At 36.5% G+C, this 16,487-nt stretch overlaps 1 protein-coding gene across 1 annotated transcript in view; it reads left to right on the plus strand.

The window, feature by feature from the left end:
- The window catches only part of EFR3B (EFR3 homolog B), a 2,101,782-nt gene that overhangs the window by 1,659,463 nt on the left and 425,832 nt on the right, over nucleotides 1–16,487 (plus strand). The window contains exon 12 of the mRNA XM_044062396.1: nucleotides 4,109–4,160. Coding sequence (XP_043918331.1) covers nucleotides 4,109–4,160 — 52 coding nt within the window. The remainder of the gene's footprint in view (nucleotides 1–4,108; nucleotides 4,161–16,487) is intronic.

Consider the following 16,487-nt stretch of genomic DNA (forward strand, 5'->3'; position numbering starts at 1 on the left):
TCCTTAACAAATTAAAATTTTAGTTCACTGCACTAACTGCCAGACAGACCTAAGTGAGAAATTCTTTACAATCTGATCTTGTAGAGAATACTGTATCACAGTATTAAGCAGCAACAACTGGATAATGGATGGTGTAGCTCTGACAGTTCTGATCAGCACTCCAAATAATGCAGATTAGACAACTTGAAAAAATGTCAACTCCTTCATGGTTCCTGGATGCTGTATAGAAGACAATGCAAACATATTACTAAAATTCAACCTGTTTTGTTTATATTAAACAATCCAGGCCTGTTAATCAATTAATTCATTATTTAGTATAATGCATAACACAAAAAAGTTAAGGACAATACAGAATCTGCATTCACTTTTGTTCAGCACCCCACAAATCATACAAAAATCAGCAGTATTGCATGCTTGCAGGACACTTACATCTCATTTTGACCTCCTTATGTCTTTTCTGTTTCTGTTAACAAGATAAAAAAAGGAATAGTTATCCCCTGTGGCATCACTCTCCACAGGTCTGACCTATATGAATGGTTGATCATGCTATACTGATACAGTCAATTGAGTCAGATAATTATCACATGGGGCCCTATGCAGGACAATGAACCAGGCCCCTGCCAGCCATACCTGTATCTGATTACTTGTCTCTCTCTCTCTCTCTCCCCAGTTGCCAGAAAGCCATATTAAAACCTGTCCCTGTGCATACTATTAACTTCTTTACTTTTACAATAATCACAGAGATTTGTATTTCATTTAAAACTTTTATATCAGATTTTATTGCAAAAACACTGACAGCCATGTTCTAAACAAAATGAAACAGTCTCACATTGAAAACAGCATTTGAAACAGAAAACGTCTCTTTCCTTAAAACTCATTTAGTGAAAATGCACGAGGCAGCCCATTAAAGCACAAGAGATGTGCTGGGATTCATAATCAAATCGCATATTGTGAAGCACTAATTATTAGCCATGTGACAGATGTAGGAATTCAAAAGACAAATGTGCAGTGCATTTGCTAACAGAATAGGACAGCTCAGTGGACACAAGTGTTCATTTTCAGGAGCAACCCAGGAATACTATCTGATGAAGTAACCTGCTCAGAGTCATACAGAAGACAAACACAGGCTGGGAGAATCAAACCCCGCACTACAGGAAGCAGCTTTTCAACAGTTAGGGCTAGGCAAACTGTTGTAACCCAAATTCATTGCGTTTCACACCTGAGTGCCTGCAAAAAACAAGCTAAATTAAAAAATATATTAGTTATTGAAATACTAGTTTTAAACCTCATACACTTCATGTTGTCCAATTTATTCCCATATAAATAACAAAAACTCTGGCAACATTCAGCAAAACAAGGAAATGCAGCATAGTCAAAGGAAGAGGCTCATATGATAAAGCTCTTGGTTACTGCATTTTCCTTCCTTTGTGTCATAACTACTCTGGTTCATAGATGGTTACTAGGTTTGCAGTCTAGGAGACCATAGAGGAGCCAAGCCCTGACTTCCAGGTGCCACAAAGTACTGTGTGCTTAAGTGACATGTGCAAGGTTACAGAGTAGTTAAATAAACGTTGAGGTAAGGAACCACTGTACCACAGGTAGCTCACAACCTTGACCCTCTGCACCAACTACCAGAGTCAAGTAAAAATGGAGGGGAAGGATATGAACCCCACATCCTTGACGCAGGAAACAGCAAAATTAACCCACTAGGCTAACTCATAACTTAAATGTGAAACACTGAGGTGCAGGAACTGAGTATTTATACAAACACACACAATGTGATTCTTAATTACAGGTTGCTCAAGGTCACAGACTAGGCAAATGGAGTTATAAGGGGTCAAACTCTGTACTTTTGACTAACAGCCAGACAACTCTAATTCACTGAAAAATCAGCAGAACAATTGATTTTGCAGCAACATGCATTTTCTGAACAACAAAACTATGAAAGTCTAATGACTTGCATTACGGACTGACGGTACTCCTCAGTGATATTTTCTGAAATAAGAATTATTATGAAATGAACTGTGCTTTCTTGAACCACTGGCATGCATAGGTTGCAGGTATTAAATAATTGGATATATCGGCTATTCCAGTTTCTGTTTCTGTTTTCTAGAACAGAACCATCACTGCTTGACCATTACCGATAACCCATACTAACTGGTTACCTACACCATCCTGTACCACTCAAAAAAATAAGTAATCACAATTGTAGGTCTTTGGAGTTCCATCTCTTTCCAGCCTCTGTGGAACCTTTTACTTTTTCTGCTCATTCTACATCTCACAGAATTTATTTCAGACACCTTTTCCTCAAGTCAGCAGCAACTGCTTTAAATGTAATTTTAGTAAGTGGATCTAAACTGTGGAAATGCCCTTCCATGCAAATCATAGAAGGACTGTTAATTTTCCAACTTTTGTCCCAACAAACAATGCAGTTTTTCTTTACATAGGATGCATGTCACTACTTTGAGTATGTCATTTCTCAAATCTGTACTCTGTTAATGTTAATCCTTATGTGTTCTTAAAAAAATGAGTGTTGAGAAGCTTGTGGCTTGTTGTCACATAAGAATGCAATATGTTGGAAGTGATGCTTAACTGAACCTGATTTGACTCAGCCCTCGGTCTTGTAGGTTACTGCATGCATTCACTATATGCATGGCATTGCTTTGGTGTATATTCGAGTCAAACTGCCCTTCTGGTCTGCTTATTACTGTGTTAATGTTTGATTTTTTTTTTTGCATTTTTCTTGTTTAGTTTGTAGCTGTAAAGTGCCCATATAGATCTGCACACCTCACTAAGAAGTAATAAAGAGGATTGTGATCTGACAGTTGTAACCAACTTATATGTTTGAGACATGCACGATAAATTCACCAAGAGAGAGGAGCGAAGTGAAGCTGAAGATGTGAATCTTGACAGTCATATTGAGAACACATAATAAGGGTTATGGTAGGAGAGGCACATTCATAAATCTTTGTAGTGCATGCAGTTTGTCTGTTCTGTATACTACCAGTTACCAAAAAATGTAGGAAAGCAAAGTATTTTACAGCTTTGAAAGGTGTAAAGCACTTAGAGTTGCCATACAGACAGCAGACAAAAGAGAAGTGACCCTCTGAGGAACTAACAGCTTTAAAACCTGTCAGACCCCCTTTATTTAAAAGCATGGCAAAGTGCATATCTAACAGCCTTTAAAGATATCTTAGCCTCTGCTGCTATTCTGTAGCTGCTAGCACTGGCTACTGTTACACTGTGACTCAAAACTAGAGCTTAATGGTGCTCAGACGTGATTAACAACAGCTTGTTAAACACCTTTTGGACATCAGAAAGGTTCTTAACATGCATTTTTTCACTGATAGTAGAGCATAATCACTGTGCTCCATGTACTAAAGAAAGGTTATCTCTAAAACAAGACCATACTTTGACAAGACTGGGTGGAACATGTAAACTATGAAGAATGCAGGACCTCATGCCCTTCATTTCTGGATATGTCAAGTCTGAAAGAAGTAAAACATTGCACACCATGTATGCTTGTGATATTCTTGGGAAGCATTTTAGGTTCCACTTATTATAACTTCCATCAGCATTATCACTACAGAGAAGTTGAAGGAGTTTTTGATATTTAACCTTACACATCCTACCCAACCCAATGCTATGATAGGATTAGTTGAGTGTCCCAGCTCTGGTAGCATTTATGATATCATACAGAGGCTATCCTTACCTCACACTCAAAATGTATAAGTGCAATAGCATTTTGACTGAATACAGAATGCAGAAATGTATATAGAATAAACAACAGGCAGTAATAGCAGAGCAAACAAGCATTTGAATTACAATATTTAGAAAAAAAGTTTCTGTTGTTTGAGCCTGACAGTGTAGTTACATGTGAGGCATCTTTAAACTTATGGTATATGTGAATATATAAAGGTTCTAGTATGTAACATTGTTTTAGTAGAGGAAAGCTTGGATCTGATTACATTTGTATAAAGTGAAGGTGAGGGAGTTATTTATTCCTATATAGCTTTCTGATTTATTGATAGCATACAATGTTTATATCTAATAGCTTTGTGTCAGATATCTTTTTATGTATTTAACAGCTTTTTTCCCCTTCTTTTAGGGATGACAGAATACGGCTGATTCAGATAATGCTTCTTAAATCTTTGCTGCAGGTATGTAAAATTAAAATTGAAATGAATGGTCATTCTTTGCAAAATTGACCTAATCAGAAAGCACTGACTGATCTGCTATAGTAGACTTGTTACCAAAAATAATCTTGGGTGTTTCAAGTATGCATACATGTGCTTGTGTGTGTATATATATATATATATATATATATATATATACATATATATATATATATATATATATATATATATATATATACATATATATAGTTCCTATTACAAGACCGAAGATGTATTCTTTCGAATGCGTCTAGGTCGGACATAAAAGACTGAAAAGGCCAAATATTGAAGTGGCTTTTAAGCAAATTCTTTCCCTGGGAAAGAATTCACTTGGCCGCTTCGTTACTTTGCTGTTCTTGGCACTGTAGTGCAGTCTCAGAATTGGTATATTTAAGTAGGTGGGTGTGGGAGCACCCCCCACATCAGGGGGTGTGGGGGCATTGTAAGCTTTCACTTACATAGGGTCGATTAATCACCGTTCACTTTTTTAAGTGTTTGGTGATGTAATATAGACCTATATATATATATATATATATATATATATATATATATATATATATATATATATATATATATATATATATATATATATATCTATCTACTTCAGTAGATCGAACATTTACAAGTTCAAACCACATATGGCCAGGATCATATCTTCGAACTTGGAAAAGTTCGAACACTGAAGTAAAAACAAATAAAACAACAAAACACAAAACTAAATGTCTATAGCAGGGGGGATATGTCCCCCTGCACCCCCCACACCCACCTTACTTAAATATGCCAACTCCGAGAATGGGAAATATTCCCTTCCCGCACTGTACGGAGATCTCCATTCAGTCCGATCAAACTTTTACAAGTTCGAACATATGGTCTCGGCCATATGTAGTTCGAACTTGTAAACGTTCAATCTACTGAAGGGGACCCATATATATACATATATATATATATATATATATATATATATATATATATATATATATATATATATATGTGTGTGTGTGTGTGTGTGTGTGTGTGTCTGTGTCAGTATATGCCTGGGTGTTTGGGGGGGTGTATTCCCCCACATTATGGTGCAGGGAGGCATGCCCTCCTGCAAAAAACTATTTTATTGTATAATAGCAAGATATGAACTTTGCTGTTTTATCTGCAAGAATGTGCTTAATTTGTCAGAGTTTTTGGACTCTCACTGTCAAGTCTCAAACTTCCAATAGCTTACCTTTTCTATTTCCATTTCTCAAATTTTGTGAAAGAGTTATTTGTATAAACAGAAGTTTCTTGTATAGCAGATACCTAACCCCACTTTATTTTTTCTATCAGTTATTTATAAAATAAATCTAATTTGTTGAAGTATTCCCATTGTATACTAATAGTACCTAGAAGACTGTCTTTATTTCCAAATGCCTGTTTTCATCTATTGTCACTTTTGTTATTGTTTATTGTATTTTTCATTGAGTTTTGCATAATATTTGTGGGTTTTGTTACTTTACTTACCTTGATATTTAAATTTATTTGTATTTTTCTCATTTTTTTTCACCTTGGGGTTCACTCTGAAGCATATGAAATGGATAAAAGCTAGAACGAAAGAAAAAAAATGAATGCACCCATTCCTCTTTATGTATGTCTTTGTCGTTTCCATGCCACAGTGCTTCAGTGTACAACTACAAGGAGGGAGCTGTACTGCATGACCTGTGGGGCACCCTGACTTGTACACAGGAGTGTGCAATGCAGGTTCATGTAGAAAAAAAAAACAGTGTGAATTACATTAACCTCATTACCTGTACCTGCATACTAGTCCATGTATTCAACTAATTAAGACTTCGTATTCATTTGCTTATGCTACTGTTCTACCTTATTGTACAGCCCCACTGCACTTTAAAACAGTAATATAAGCTAAAGCCTGCATTGTCAATGTAGAACAATTGAACCCCCTGCAACAATGACTTGTATACTGTGCGGATTTTGCCATTTGACTACAGTGCAATGGTTTGCTGTAGTCTGCAGTCATGTCCAATGGTGATTGTAATTATTTAGGCCTACAGAGCCATATCATTGGATTATTCAACAGTAGCATATGCTTAAATATGGGGAGACTGTTCCTGGGACTGCACCCCATGTAGACAGCACAACTATAGCTATATGTACAGTAGGGTCTTTATTGGATGCTCGAGCTTGTAAAAGATCGGGTGTCATATGGTCGATAACATATGATTGAACTTTTAAATGTTTGAACATCCAAAAAAAAAAACTACACAAATAACCTACCTGAACTTTTTAAGCAGGGGGCAAGCCCCCCTGCACCTCTCACGTGGGGTGTTGTGCCCACCACACACCCCGCTCTTTAAATATACCAACTCTGAGATCACACTGCAATGCAGAAAAGGGAAATGTTCTCATTCTGCGCTGTATGGAGATTTCCGTTAAAATGTTCAAACTTTCAAAAGTTCAATCATGTGGTATGACCATATGACACTCGAACGTTTGAAAGTTCAAGCATCCAGTATAGACCCTGTACAGTATACAACTACATGATACATTTTTATATCCCTATTTTTTTATTTAATGATTTGACTTTTCAGACAACTGTAGGGATGATGTTGTTACTCAATAATGCTATACTATTTAACACAGAGGTTTTGCTGGCTAATCTGCTACCATGTACCTAAAGTTGAGGAGGAGGAGAAGAAGAAGGTCTGCTCCTAATTTAAGGAGCAAGCAGTTCTTCTCTTTTTCTATCGATGCTCCTTAAACATTGCAAGAGAAAAAAAATAAAAGCTCCTGCCCCAGTCTGGCAGTCCTAATACAAGAAACAAACTGGTGCATTTTTTACAGTTGCTCTTCAGCTTTAAATGAACAAACAAACAAACAACAACAACAGCACAGCTCTTTTGAAACTGTAGCAAACAGTTTATACCTCACACTGAGAACTAAATCACTTCAGTTTAGACTGCCAATGCACATCCACTAAAAGTGTAACAAACTGCTTGCTTTGCTTGCCTTTAAATTTAAAGATCATTTTTTAAAATGTTAAACACAGAGTGCACTACTTCAGTTGATATCACAAATACAATGTATGAAGAGATGATTTTGCCCCATAACACTTTGTGCCTCAGGCGGCTGCCCACTTCATGTCATGCCAGCCACAATTTTGGTGCAGCACATCACAGATCTTATCATATCAGCTTCACAGGCTCTGTTATCCCTGCCATAACTATAAATTTGTACTAATGTATCACTTTGTGCAGTTTCACTTTTGTGTGGACTATGATTCAGCTGCTTGTGAATCACTGTAGTAGATTCAGGTAGCCATTTGATTATCTAGTGCATTTCTGGAAACTACATGCCAAGAGATCTGTTATGCCTTGGGTATTGTACGTGGAATTTACTGCATACAAGCCCTAGATGATTATCACTATCATCACCATCATCAACCCCATTTTCCATATTTTTACATGTAGGTGGGGTGTCAGTTCCATTGTTACTACCTCTCTCAATTCAGAGGCAATCTTCTAACCACTTAACATTCATGTCTAACTATTGCAGTTGTTCACCTGTTTAATCCATCCATATTTTGTCAGGCTGTCCTCATCTACATTTACCTTCTTCTTTCCTCTACCCAACTTTGCTTTACCAAATTGTCTTTTGTTTTCTTCCATTTGTGCCTATAGTTGCCATTCTCTGCAATGGGGGCTACTTTGGCTTCCTCTCTGATTTCCTAATTTCCTCACTGGTTTCACAGTATGCATCCTATTACCCATCTCAGGTACTTCAACTCGATCAACTCATGCTTTACTACTCTGTGCCAGTTGGCTGCAGCATCTCTGAACCTAACCTTGACTTCCACATTCAGACTTCATTTCTTCTCAACCACACATCCCAGATGCCTGAAGCTGCTAATCATTTCTGCTATTTCCATTTTGTCTCAAAGTTCAGCTTCTTCTTTTTTCCTCAGTACGCTTCCATGGCCACTGTATTTTTTTGTACTCACTTTCATCCCATGTGTTTTCAGCTTTGCTTTCTCTTCCTGTATTACCTGCTGATGTTCCTGTTCATAGTCTGCTTAAATTTTTGTTGACCTGTCCCCTCCAGTCTGCTTGCTGACCATTACCCGTATAATCAGTAACAGGGTCAGAGGTGAAACCTGATGCATACCCACTCTCACTGAGTATCCCTATGTGAGCCCAAACACTGTATGTATTTTTGCTGTTGGGTCCTTGTAGGTTTGCTGCACTGATTCTACTAGAGTGTTTGAGGTTTTTAACCATTGTAGGACTGGGAACAGAAAAATCAGCACCAATAACATTAACAAGGAACAAAGTAAGTCCGCGAGGTATCCCAAGTGATCCAAAGTTCTATTTAATGATTATGTTCAGGCAAAGACAGGCAATAAAATACAAAAATGAAGACAAATTAAATAAAAACAAGTGCTTTCCTCCCATACATTTAATAGAACATCTTCAGAAATGCTTCTAAAACAGACTAATCAGTTTAAATAGCATGCCAAAACTTGGTCATATGACAAATAAAATAACCCTTGGTAAAACCATTTAAAGCAGCCTTCACTAAAACTCTTGTTGTATAACTATTTTAAATATTAAATACACACAATTTATTTAAAATAAAATAAAATAAATGTAAAAGTACCAAATATAAGTGAGAAATTTTAGCAAAACGTATACGTTATACTACTGTACTGTACTTTAACCTTCTTGAATGCAGTTACTAATAAAACAACTTATTTATATAATAAATGGCACGTACCATGCATTACAGCTTACATCTTTTTACTGTAGATGATGATTCTCCATTTACCTCAGAACTGCGTTCCTACAAATACCCAGTTACCAGCATTTGGTTTTACAGTCTTTTTCTACAGCTTTGGTCGTGCCATCTGGATCCATTTGTTCAAGTAATCTTTTAAAGTCAGTACTTTGGTATTTGCTTGATGTCAAGCCATCTACTGATAAGCTGATTTTTTTTTCTGTTTCAAGGTTGTATGACATTCTTCAAGACTTAGGGAGTTGTTCCTATCTCCGGTCTTCCATGCACCTGTGAAAGTAATCACTTCAGGAATTAGGGAATCATTCTTATCTGCAGTTCTTTGCAGCTGTGCTAGTCACGGAACAGTTGTAGTCACATAGAATGGATGCCAAGCATGTATAGCAACTACTTTATTTTTCTACTTTTTTTACTTATTCTCAGTAAAGAAATTTTTAACCCTTTAACATATTCTAACAGTTCCCCTTTTTGTTTTCAAAACACACAAAACAGTTTACATTGATATATAGTTTTTGGTTAGATCATAATTTCCATTGTGATTTACAGAGAACACACGAGGAAACAAAACCATTAGCTTTCTTTTGATACAACAGGTCAAATCATAATTCCACACAGTTAGTACAATGATAACAAACATTACTACCAGAATTGGGTGTATAATCCAGTCAAGCAACTTGTTTTCCTTTTGCAGACCATCCTGTAAAAATGTCCCACCAATTATGGGCTGTGTCTGCTTCAGTTTTCTCAGCTAACTTAATCAGTTTGTTTTTTTACAATTACAGAACTTAATTCTTGACTTAGCATTGTTCTATTAACCTTATGGAACTGTTAAATTAACTGTTTACTTTCATTTATAACTCTGTAATATTCTAATGGAAATTCTGCATTAATCATTGACAATGATTGTGGATTCCATCGCAAAGGCATTGCCACTTTGCTTTCAGGAATGAACACATATGTCTCATTATGCCATGTCAAATGTATTATATTATTAAGCCAACCTACAAAAGGACATTGTTTAGTAAATGTTAAACTCAGATTTATTACAATACACACAAACTCTGGTGATATTTCAGTAAACATCTCAAAACTGGAAGGTAACACTGTCCATTTACATGAATTTACAGAATGTTTTAAAAAGCATGGTTCATACACTGGTGAGTGCTAACCACATATCAGTCCATTAGCTGTATGAGTACAATGTTTGATTTTGTGAGTTTTATTTTGTAAATCAATATAATTTTCCTCTAACTGGGATAACCAATACTGGTATGGTTAGATTGGTAGTCCAAAAACAAATGGTAAAACTACAACTTGACACATTACATTTGAAGTTGTCACATTATAATGTGTAAATTTTCCTGTACAGTATGTATTTGTACAGACTGTTTTTCGCCCATACATTTCAATCCAGTTTGTACTTCAAATCCATTTTTTGAAAATTGTTCTCCACACATATTCATTATTTGACATTAACTTTATTTGCATTGAATTTTTCTATATTCGTACATACAAAGACTGCAAAGTACATTTAGTCCAATCTACAAATTTAGTAACATTAACATCAAACCCTAACCTGCTAGTCAAAGATTCATTAAAACATTGCAAAACTTCTTTTTGAAAATAAACGTGTCTCTTCTGTGATGTCCATATAGTAGGCAACCATTGTGCCTGTAAATGTACAATTTGTGAAATATCCTGGCTTGTTAATTTTAATCTGTTTGCCAATATTTCTATATCAATCAAATTTAATGCACCTAAACCTGTTCCCCTCCCCCCTAAAAGAGTATCGTACCATGCTTTTTGTCTGCTACAGCCAGTATTGTCAGGATGAAATGAGATATTGAAAAGTATTATTATGTTCTGGTATTTTTATCCTACTACCGTACATGTTGATGGTACCCTAAGTGCTTCATCAAGCTTGGCTGTGGGATGATTATTAAAAGTTCTGATAATAAAAAGGCAAGAGTGTTGTCTTCTAATAATTACTGAATCATTAATCCAGACAAATATATTTCCCTCCCATAGCTCTGTTTTAGACCCTTCTGCAGTACTGTTTATACAGTCAGTATAAAATTGAAGGAGTATTTTCCCCTTGCAATGTACAGCATTGTATAGCAGCATTGTTTTGTAAGGATATATTTGCTTTACGTTGTGAAAGTTGGACATATATCTGTCCTCTTTCAGTCTTCCAGACTATTACATTTTGGTTAAAGAAAAGGGTTCCAACATGACATTGCTGTCCTTCTGGTCAAGAAAAACTACCTTGCATTCTGTTTGTTGTATCATGTACCCACCACAACCTTAGATTAGTGATACTGCTTTTGCATACCTTTTCATCTGGGGTCTCTGCTATCCCTGGTGCTATTATACAATTACAAAAAACTGTTAAAAATAAAATAGATATTGGTCTAACCAACACATGCTTAAATGTAGATTTATTTACATAATTATTTAGATTTACTCTTGTTTGCCTTTTACTCTTCTGTATTCCAAACAGGTGCACTTTAGGGAGCTTAATTTTCATTTTCTGAAAATAAAATACATGCATGTGACTTTTTTGACTTTATTTTTCACTGCTGTTGACTACTCTGATTTGATCTCTATGCACTAAAATTGTTCTATTTTTCTTTTTACCTTTTACTTTGTACACCAATGAACCAATGGTCCCTACCAATTGCTATCTCAGAGCCCTTCTGTCTGGAACATTTTTACTAATACCTTTGTTCCACTTTCTTTGTTTCTTCCAGTGATAATATTGGGACCTTTGATATAGACGGAAAGCTTGCTTTCTTGCATTGTAATCACATACTTCTGTAAGTTGTTTTAACCATTGCTGATGCTTGCTGATTTCCAACACAAGTCTACCATCTGGTGTGTCAGGATCAAAGGGCAACTGCAATGGCATTTTTTCCATGTCATGATTTCATAAGGAGATTTTCCTGCCTTACTGTTGGGTGCTGCCCTTATGCCCATAAGAATGCCCAGTTAATGTTGTACCCATGCATTTCCCTTTTCAAGACATGCTTTTCTGAGACACTATTTGAGCATACAATTCATTTGTTCTACGATTCCTTTTGACTGTGGGTGATAAGGCACATGAAATCTTTGCTGAATTCCTAAGAAATTACACATTTGCGTTATTAAATCACTAACAAACTGTGGACCATTGTCCGATTCAATGATTCTTGGCCACCCTCAATGACAGAAAATATTTCACCATTAGGCTTCCGCTGTTGCCTTTGCTGTCTTTGTTTTAGTGGGAATTGCCTCTAACCATTTTGAGAAAACTTCCACTACTACCAGTTAGGTATCTGCAACCTCCCTTTGTTGTTGGCAAAGGACATGCAAAATCTATTTGAACTGCATACCATGGGCTATCTGCTGGCTGTACTCGATATAACTGAGTTTTTTTACTTTTAGCATTTATCTGCAAACATATTAGACATTCTTCTAAAATTAGCCTACAGACCTTTTTTAAATTTGGATTCTAATTATTTTCTTTTACAACTGCACATAGCTTATTAAGCCGTAAATGTCCTAATGTTTGGTGATTTAACTTGACCAACTGACATGCTGTCTGAAATGGCACATAAGGCAGCTGCAATCCTTTTGTAGTGGAGTATGCAGAGTACTCTTTTGGTGGTGTTCCTGTAATAATGCACTGGTCTGTTTCTTCTTTTAAATCCTGCTTCTTTTGAATATTTATGAGATCTTCCTCAATTGACTGTTCATCTAGCTCTTTTAGGGCTATGACATCTTCATTGCTATATGCATATCCTGGAAACTCTGTCCACTTTTGTGCTGCTTGTTTTGCCAATGTGTCAGGTAATGCATTTAACTTGAAAGTTTCACTTTTCAATTTTTGGTGGGCTTTTACATTTAAAATGCTGTATTGTCCCTGCTGATATGACATTGTTATTACTTTATATATGTTTTCTAATACTTCACCATGCCATAATGGTTTGCCTGCACTGTCTACAAATCCTCGCCTTACCCAATGTCCATATGCAGTCTTTAAGAATTTACTACATAAGCACTGCCTGAGAAAATGTTAATAGGATTGTAATACCCGAGTACATATATTACTGCCTCTAATTCAGCTCTCTGAACTGACATATACCTGGTCACTTGATTAGCTCAGGAGAATCTAGCTTTGCATTCTCTGTAACTATGGGAAATCCTGTTCAATATTTACCTTTGTCCCAAAACCGTGCTCCGTCCACAAAGACAGATAGCTTAAAATGGTCAAAATCAGATGCCTGAAATTGTACGTCAGGTGACATTATTTTTTTCTAAGCAGTTATGCTGTTTTCCTTCATATCCCATGTGATTTGACAAATAATATTTGTCCCCTGTCTATATGGTGACAGTTTTCATTCTGAAAAGTGCTATCCATTTTGCAAATACTGCGTGACTAATACCATCCGTGATTTTATTCATTTAAAAATTGTCTATCAGAACTTTTACTGCTTGGTGCGGTATTTGTACTATAATGCTGGAAAATACTGTCAGATACTCAGCTTGCTTAATGCCGCAGTAAATGGCTAACAATTACTGAATGCATAGATGATGGCCTATTTCTGCTGGTGTCATTTTCCTGCTGCAGAAGGAGACTGGATGTAATGTTTATTCCATTCTACTGTCGCCACCATGTGGCCATTTCTGTAATAGTACAACAGATAATGTCTTTTTCTGCTGCTTGTAATACAAATGGTAACATGGGTGTGGGTGCCATTAACTCTGTAGCTTGTGCCAACTTTACCTTTATTTGTGAAAATGCTTCATTTTCATGAGGACCCCACTCTAAAAGAGTGGAGTTATTTTGTTCATGTAACATTTTGTATCAAGGAGCAGCCATAGCTGCATAATCCTCTATAAATTCCCAATTATAGTTCATGGTACCCACGAATTTGTGCAAATCTGCTATTGTCAATGGCTTTTCCATTTGTGAAATGCCTTGCACTTGCATTGGGCAAGGAGACCTTCCTGATAGTTTAATGATAGCACCTAGAAATTTAACTTCCTGTGCCATGAACTGACTTTTTTCACTTTTAACCTTAAACCCTGCCTGCTGCAGATTATGAAAAACATTTTTAAGAAGCTATACATGCTCCTCCCCTGTTTCAGACTGAATTAATATATCATCAGTGTAATGCAGTACTGAATCAATTTTTTCCAAATGTTGCAGAATGGATCCTACTGTTTGCTGAAAAATAACTGGACTATACTGAAATCCCTGAGGTAACCTCGTCATGACATATTGTTGGTTTTCAAATGTAAAGGCAAATCGTGGCCAGTCTCTCTTTCTGAGTGGTACAGTGAAAAAGCTGCTTGCTAAATCTATTACTGTAAACCATTGTAGTTTAATACTTGCAGCCAGTTCTGGAACTCCTGGAATTAGATGTGCTCTAGGTGTTGCATACCGATTAAACTTTTGTAAGCCAATAACAAGATTGCAACTACCATCTTTCTTCTTAACTGGCCAGATTGGTGAGTTTGTAGGACTGCCTTTTTGTATGATTCCTTCCTTTTCCCATTCTGTAATACATTTTTCTGTATGTTCCTCTGCCTCCCTAGAAATGGATACTGCTTTTTAAATCATGGTGTGTAATCTTGATCACTACCCACCACTATTGGCATTTCTAATTTGCCACAATCACTGGGTCCTTGGACCACAGGTTTGAGAATTGTTGTTATAAATGCTCCCACCCATCTGCACTGTCTGTATTTAGATGTCCTGTAGGCTTGCCAGATTTCTCAGGTAGAGAGATTGCACAACAAACTGCACTTACTTCTCCCTCTCCTTTTTCCCTGTCTCCAATCCACAAAATATTGTTATGCAAATCAATTACTATGACCAAAGGTCCTAAAATGTCCATAGCAATAATGGTAGATGAACAGGATGGATACATCAAAAATGCACCCTTCCATCATTGCTCTTCTTTGTGAAACTTTATGTCTACATCATGGCTACTTGTGGCATAGAATCCCATACCATTAAATGCCGAGATGCAAAACATTTTTGTAGGATTTATAGGCAACTGTCTGTGATGGATACTGTCGCTCCTGTATCCAATAAAATATTTTGCCATAGTGGCCCATCTACCCAGATATCAATCAGTGGTCATCTGTCTTGACCCTTTTTAAAGGTAGTCAGGAAAGATACCAGAGTAGGGGGGCCATCCCTATTGTAAGGGAATCCACTCATCCTCACCTTTATTGTCAAATGCAACATGGCACACTGCATGTTTTTATTTATCATATTCCTATGTGTCTGATTGATCCACATATTTAGATTTTTTAATCTCTTTCCTTAACTGTTGTCTAGCTATCTCTATTGCCTGCTCTTCAAAATATTTTGGATTTAGAGCTGAAGCTGCCTGGAAATCTATGGGACATGCATCCCCTTTCCCTGTGTACTGATGAACATTATAACTGCCTTTATCAATATTGTAAGGTCTCTGTACATTGACTTGTTTTTCTGACTTGTCTTGTGAATCTTTTGGCTCTGTGTTTGCAAACATGCCCTGTTCTTCCTTTTTCTTAAGCCAAACTTTGTAATGGTCACAGATTTGTTTAACATGTCCTATTTTTTTACAGAAAAAGCACATTGGCACCTTTTGCACATCACCTGTTTTTAATCATGAAGCTTGTGGTGCTGACATGGCTCTCTCTGATGGCAGTTGATCACACCATCATGCTCTACCTCGACCTTTTACCTCACTTATTACCTCAAATGGCTCGCTACTTTTCCTTAACGCAAAACTATGATGTGAGTGTAATGTCCCATCATTGGCCATTGTCTGTCCCCTCATCAGTCTTTGTACTAAGCCAGCGAGGGTATTTGAATTTTCCTCATAAATATATTTAATACCCCTTGGGACCCCTTTTACTTGCTCTAAAAAGCAATGTATTATTGTTTTTGTATTTCCCTTTGTTGCATGTGTCTCTCCAACTTTGGATACATTATCTGGCACACTAGATTAAAATGTTCAGCTTGCTCCCTTAATTTATCTGAGATGGTGATTTTGAAATTATCTAAAAACTTAGCTGTGAGGGGCTGCCTCTGTGTGTATGCCATGAGAATAGCGGTCATGCGCCCTACTTTACTGTCTAATTTATAAGCATTCTGATTTAACTGGATGAAGGTTTTAAAGCATTTGGGAATAAATGTCTAAAAACATCAAAGTAAAGCACATGTCCATACATCAGATCCTGCTGTGTATGCTACCCATTCTCGAATGTAAGCATATTAGAAAATATACTCCTAAATGAGTAAACCAAAGCAATGCAAAGGTAACATATAATAAAATAAATTTAATAAAACATATGTTTTATTAAATATGATAACATGTTGTTTTATGTCTTACATAGCTATCCCCCCAGCGCAGCTATACCTTTGTTCTCCTTTTTTCTCTGCTACTTAGTAACAGCTTATGTCTCTTACCTTTCCTATGCCTGTAGAACTCCGTCTCTCTCCATAACTGATTGCCTCTCCACCTCTCTCAGCTGTAACCTGCTCTGTTTGCCCTA

Source organism: Protopterus annectens, chromosome 2.part1, assembly GCF_019279795.1.
Source record: "Protopterus annectens isolate FY-2018-M chromosome 2.part1, PAN1.0, whole genome shotgun sequence".
In the NCBI taxonomy this organism is placed as follows: Eukaryota; Metazoa; Chordata; order Ceratodontiformes; family Protopteridae; genus Protopterus; species Protopterus annectens.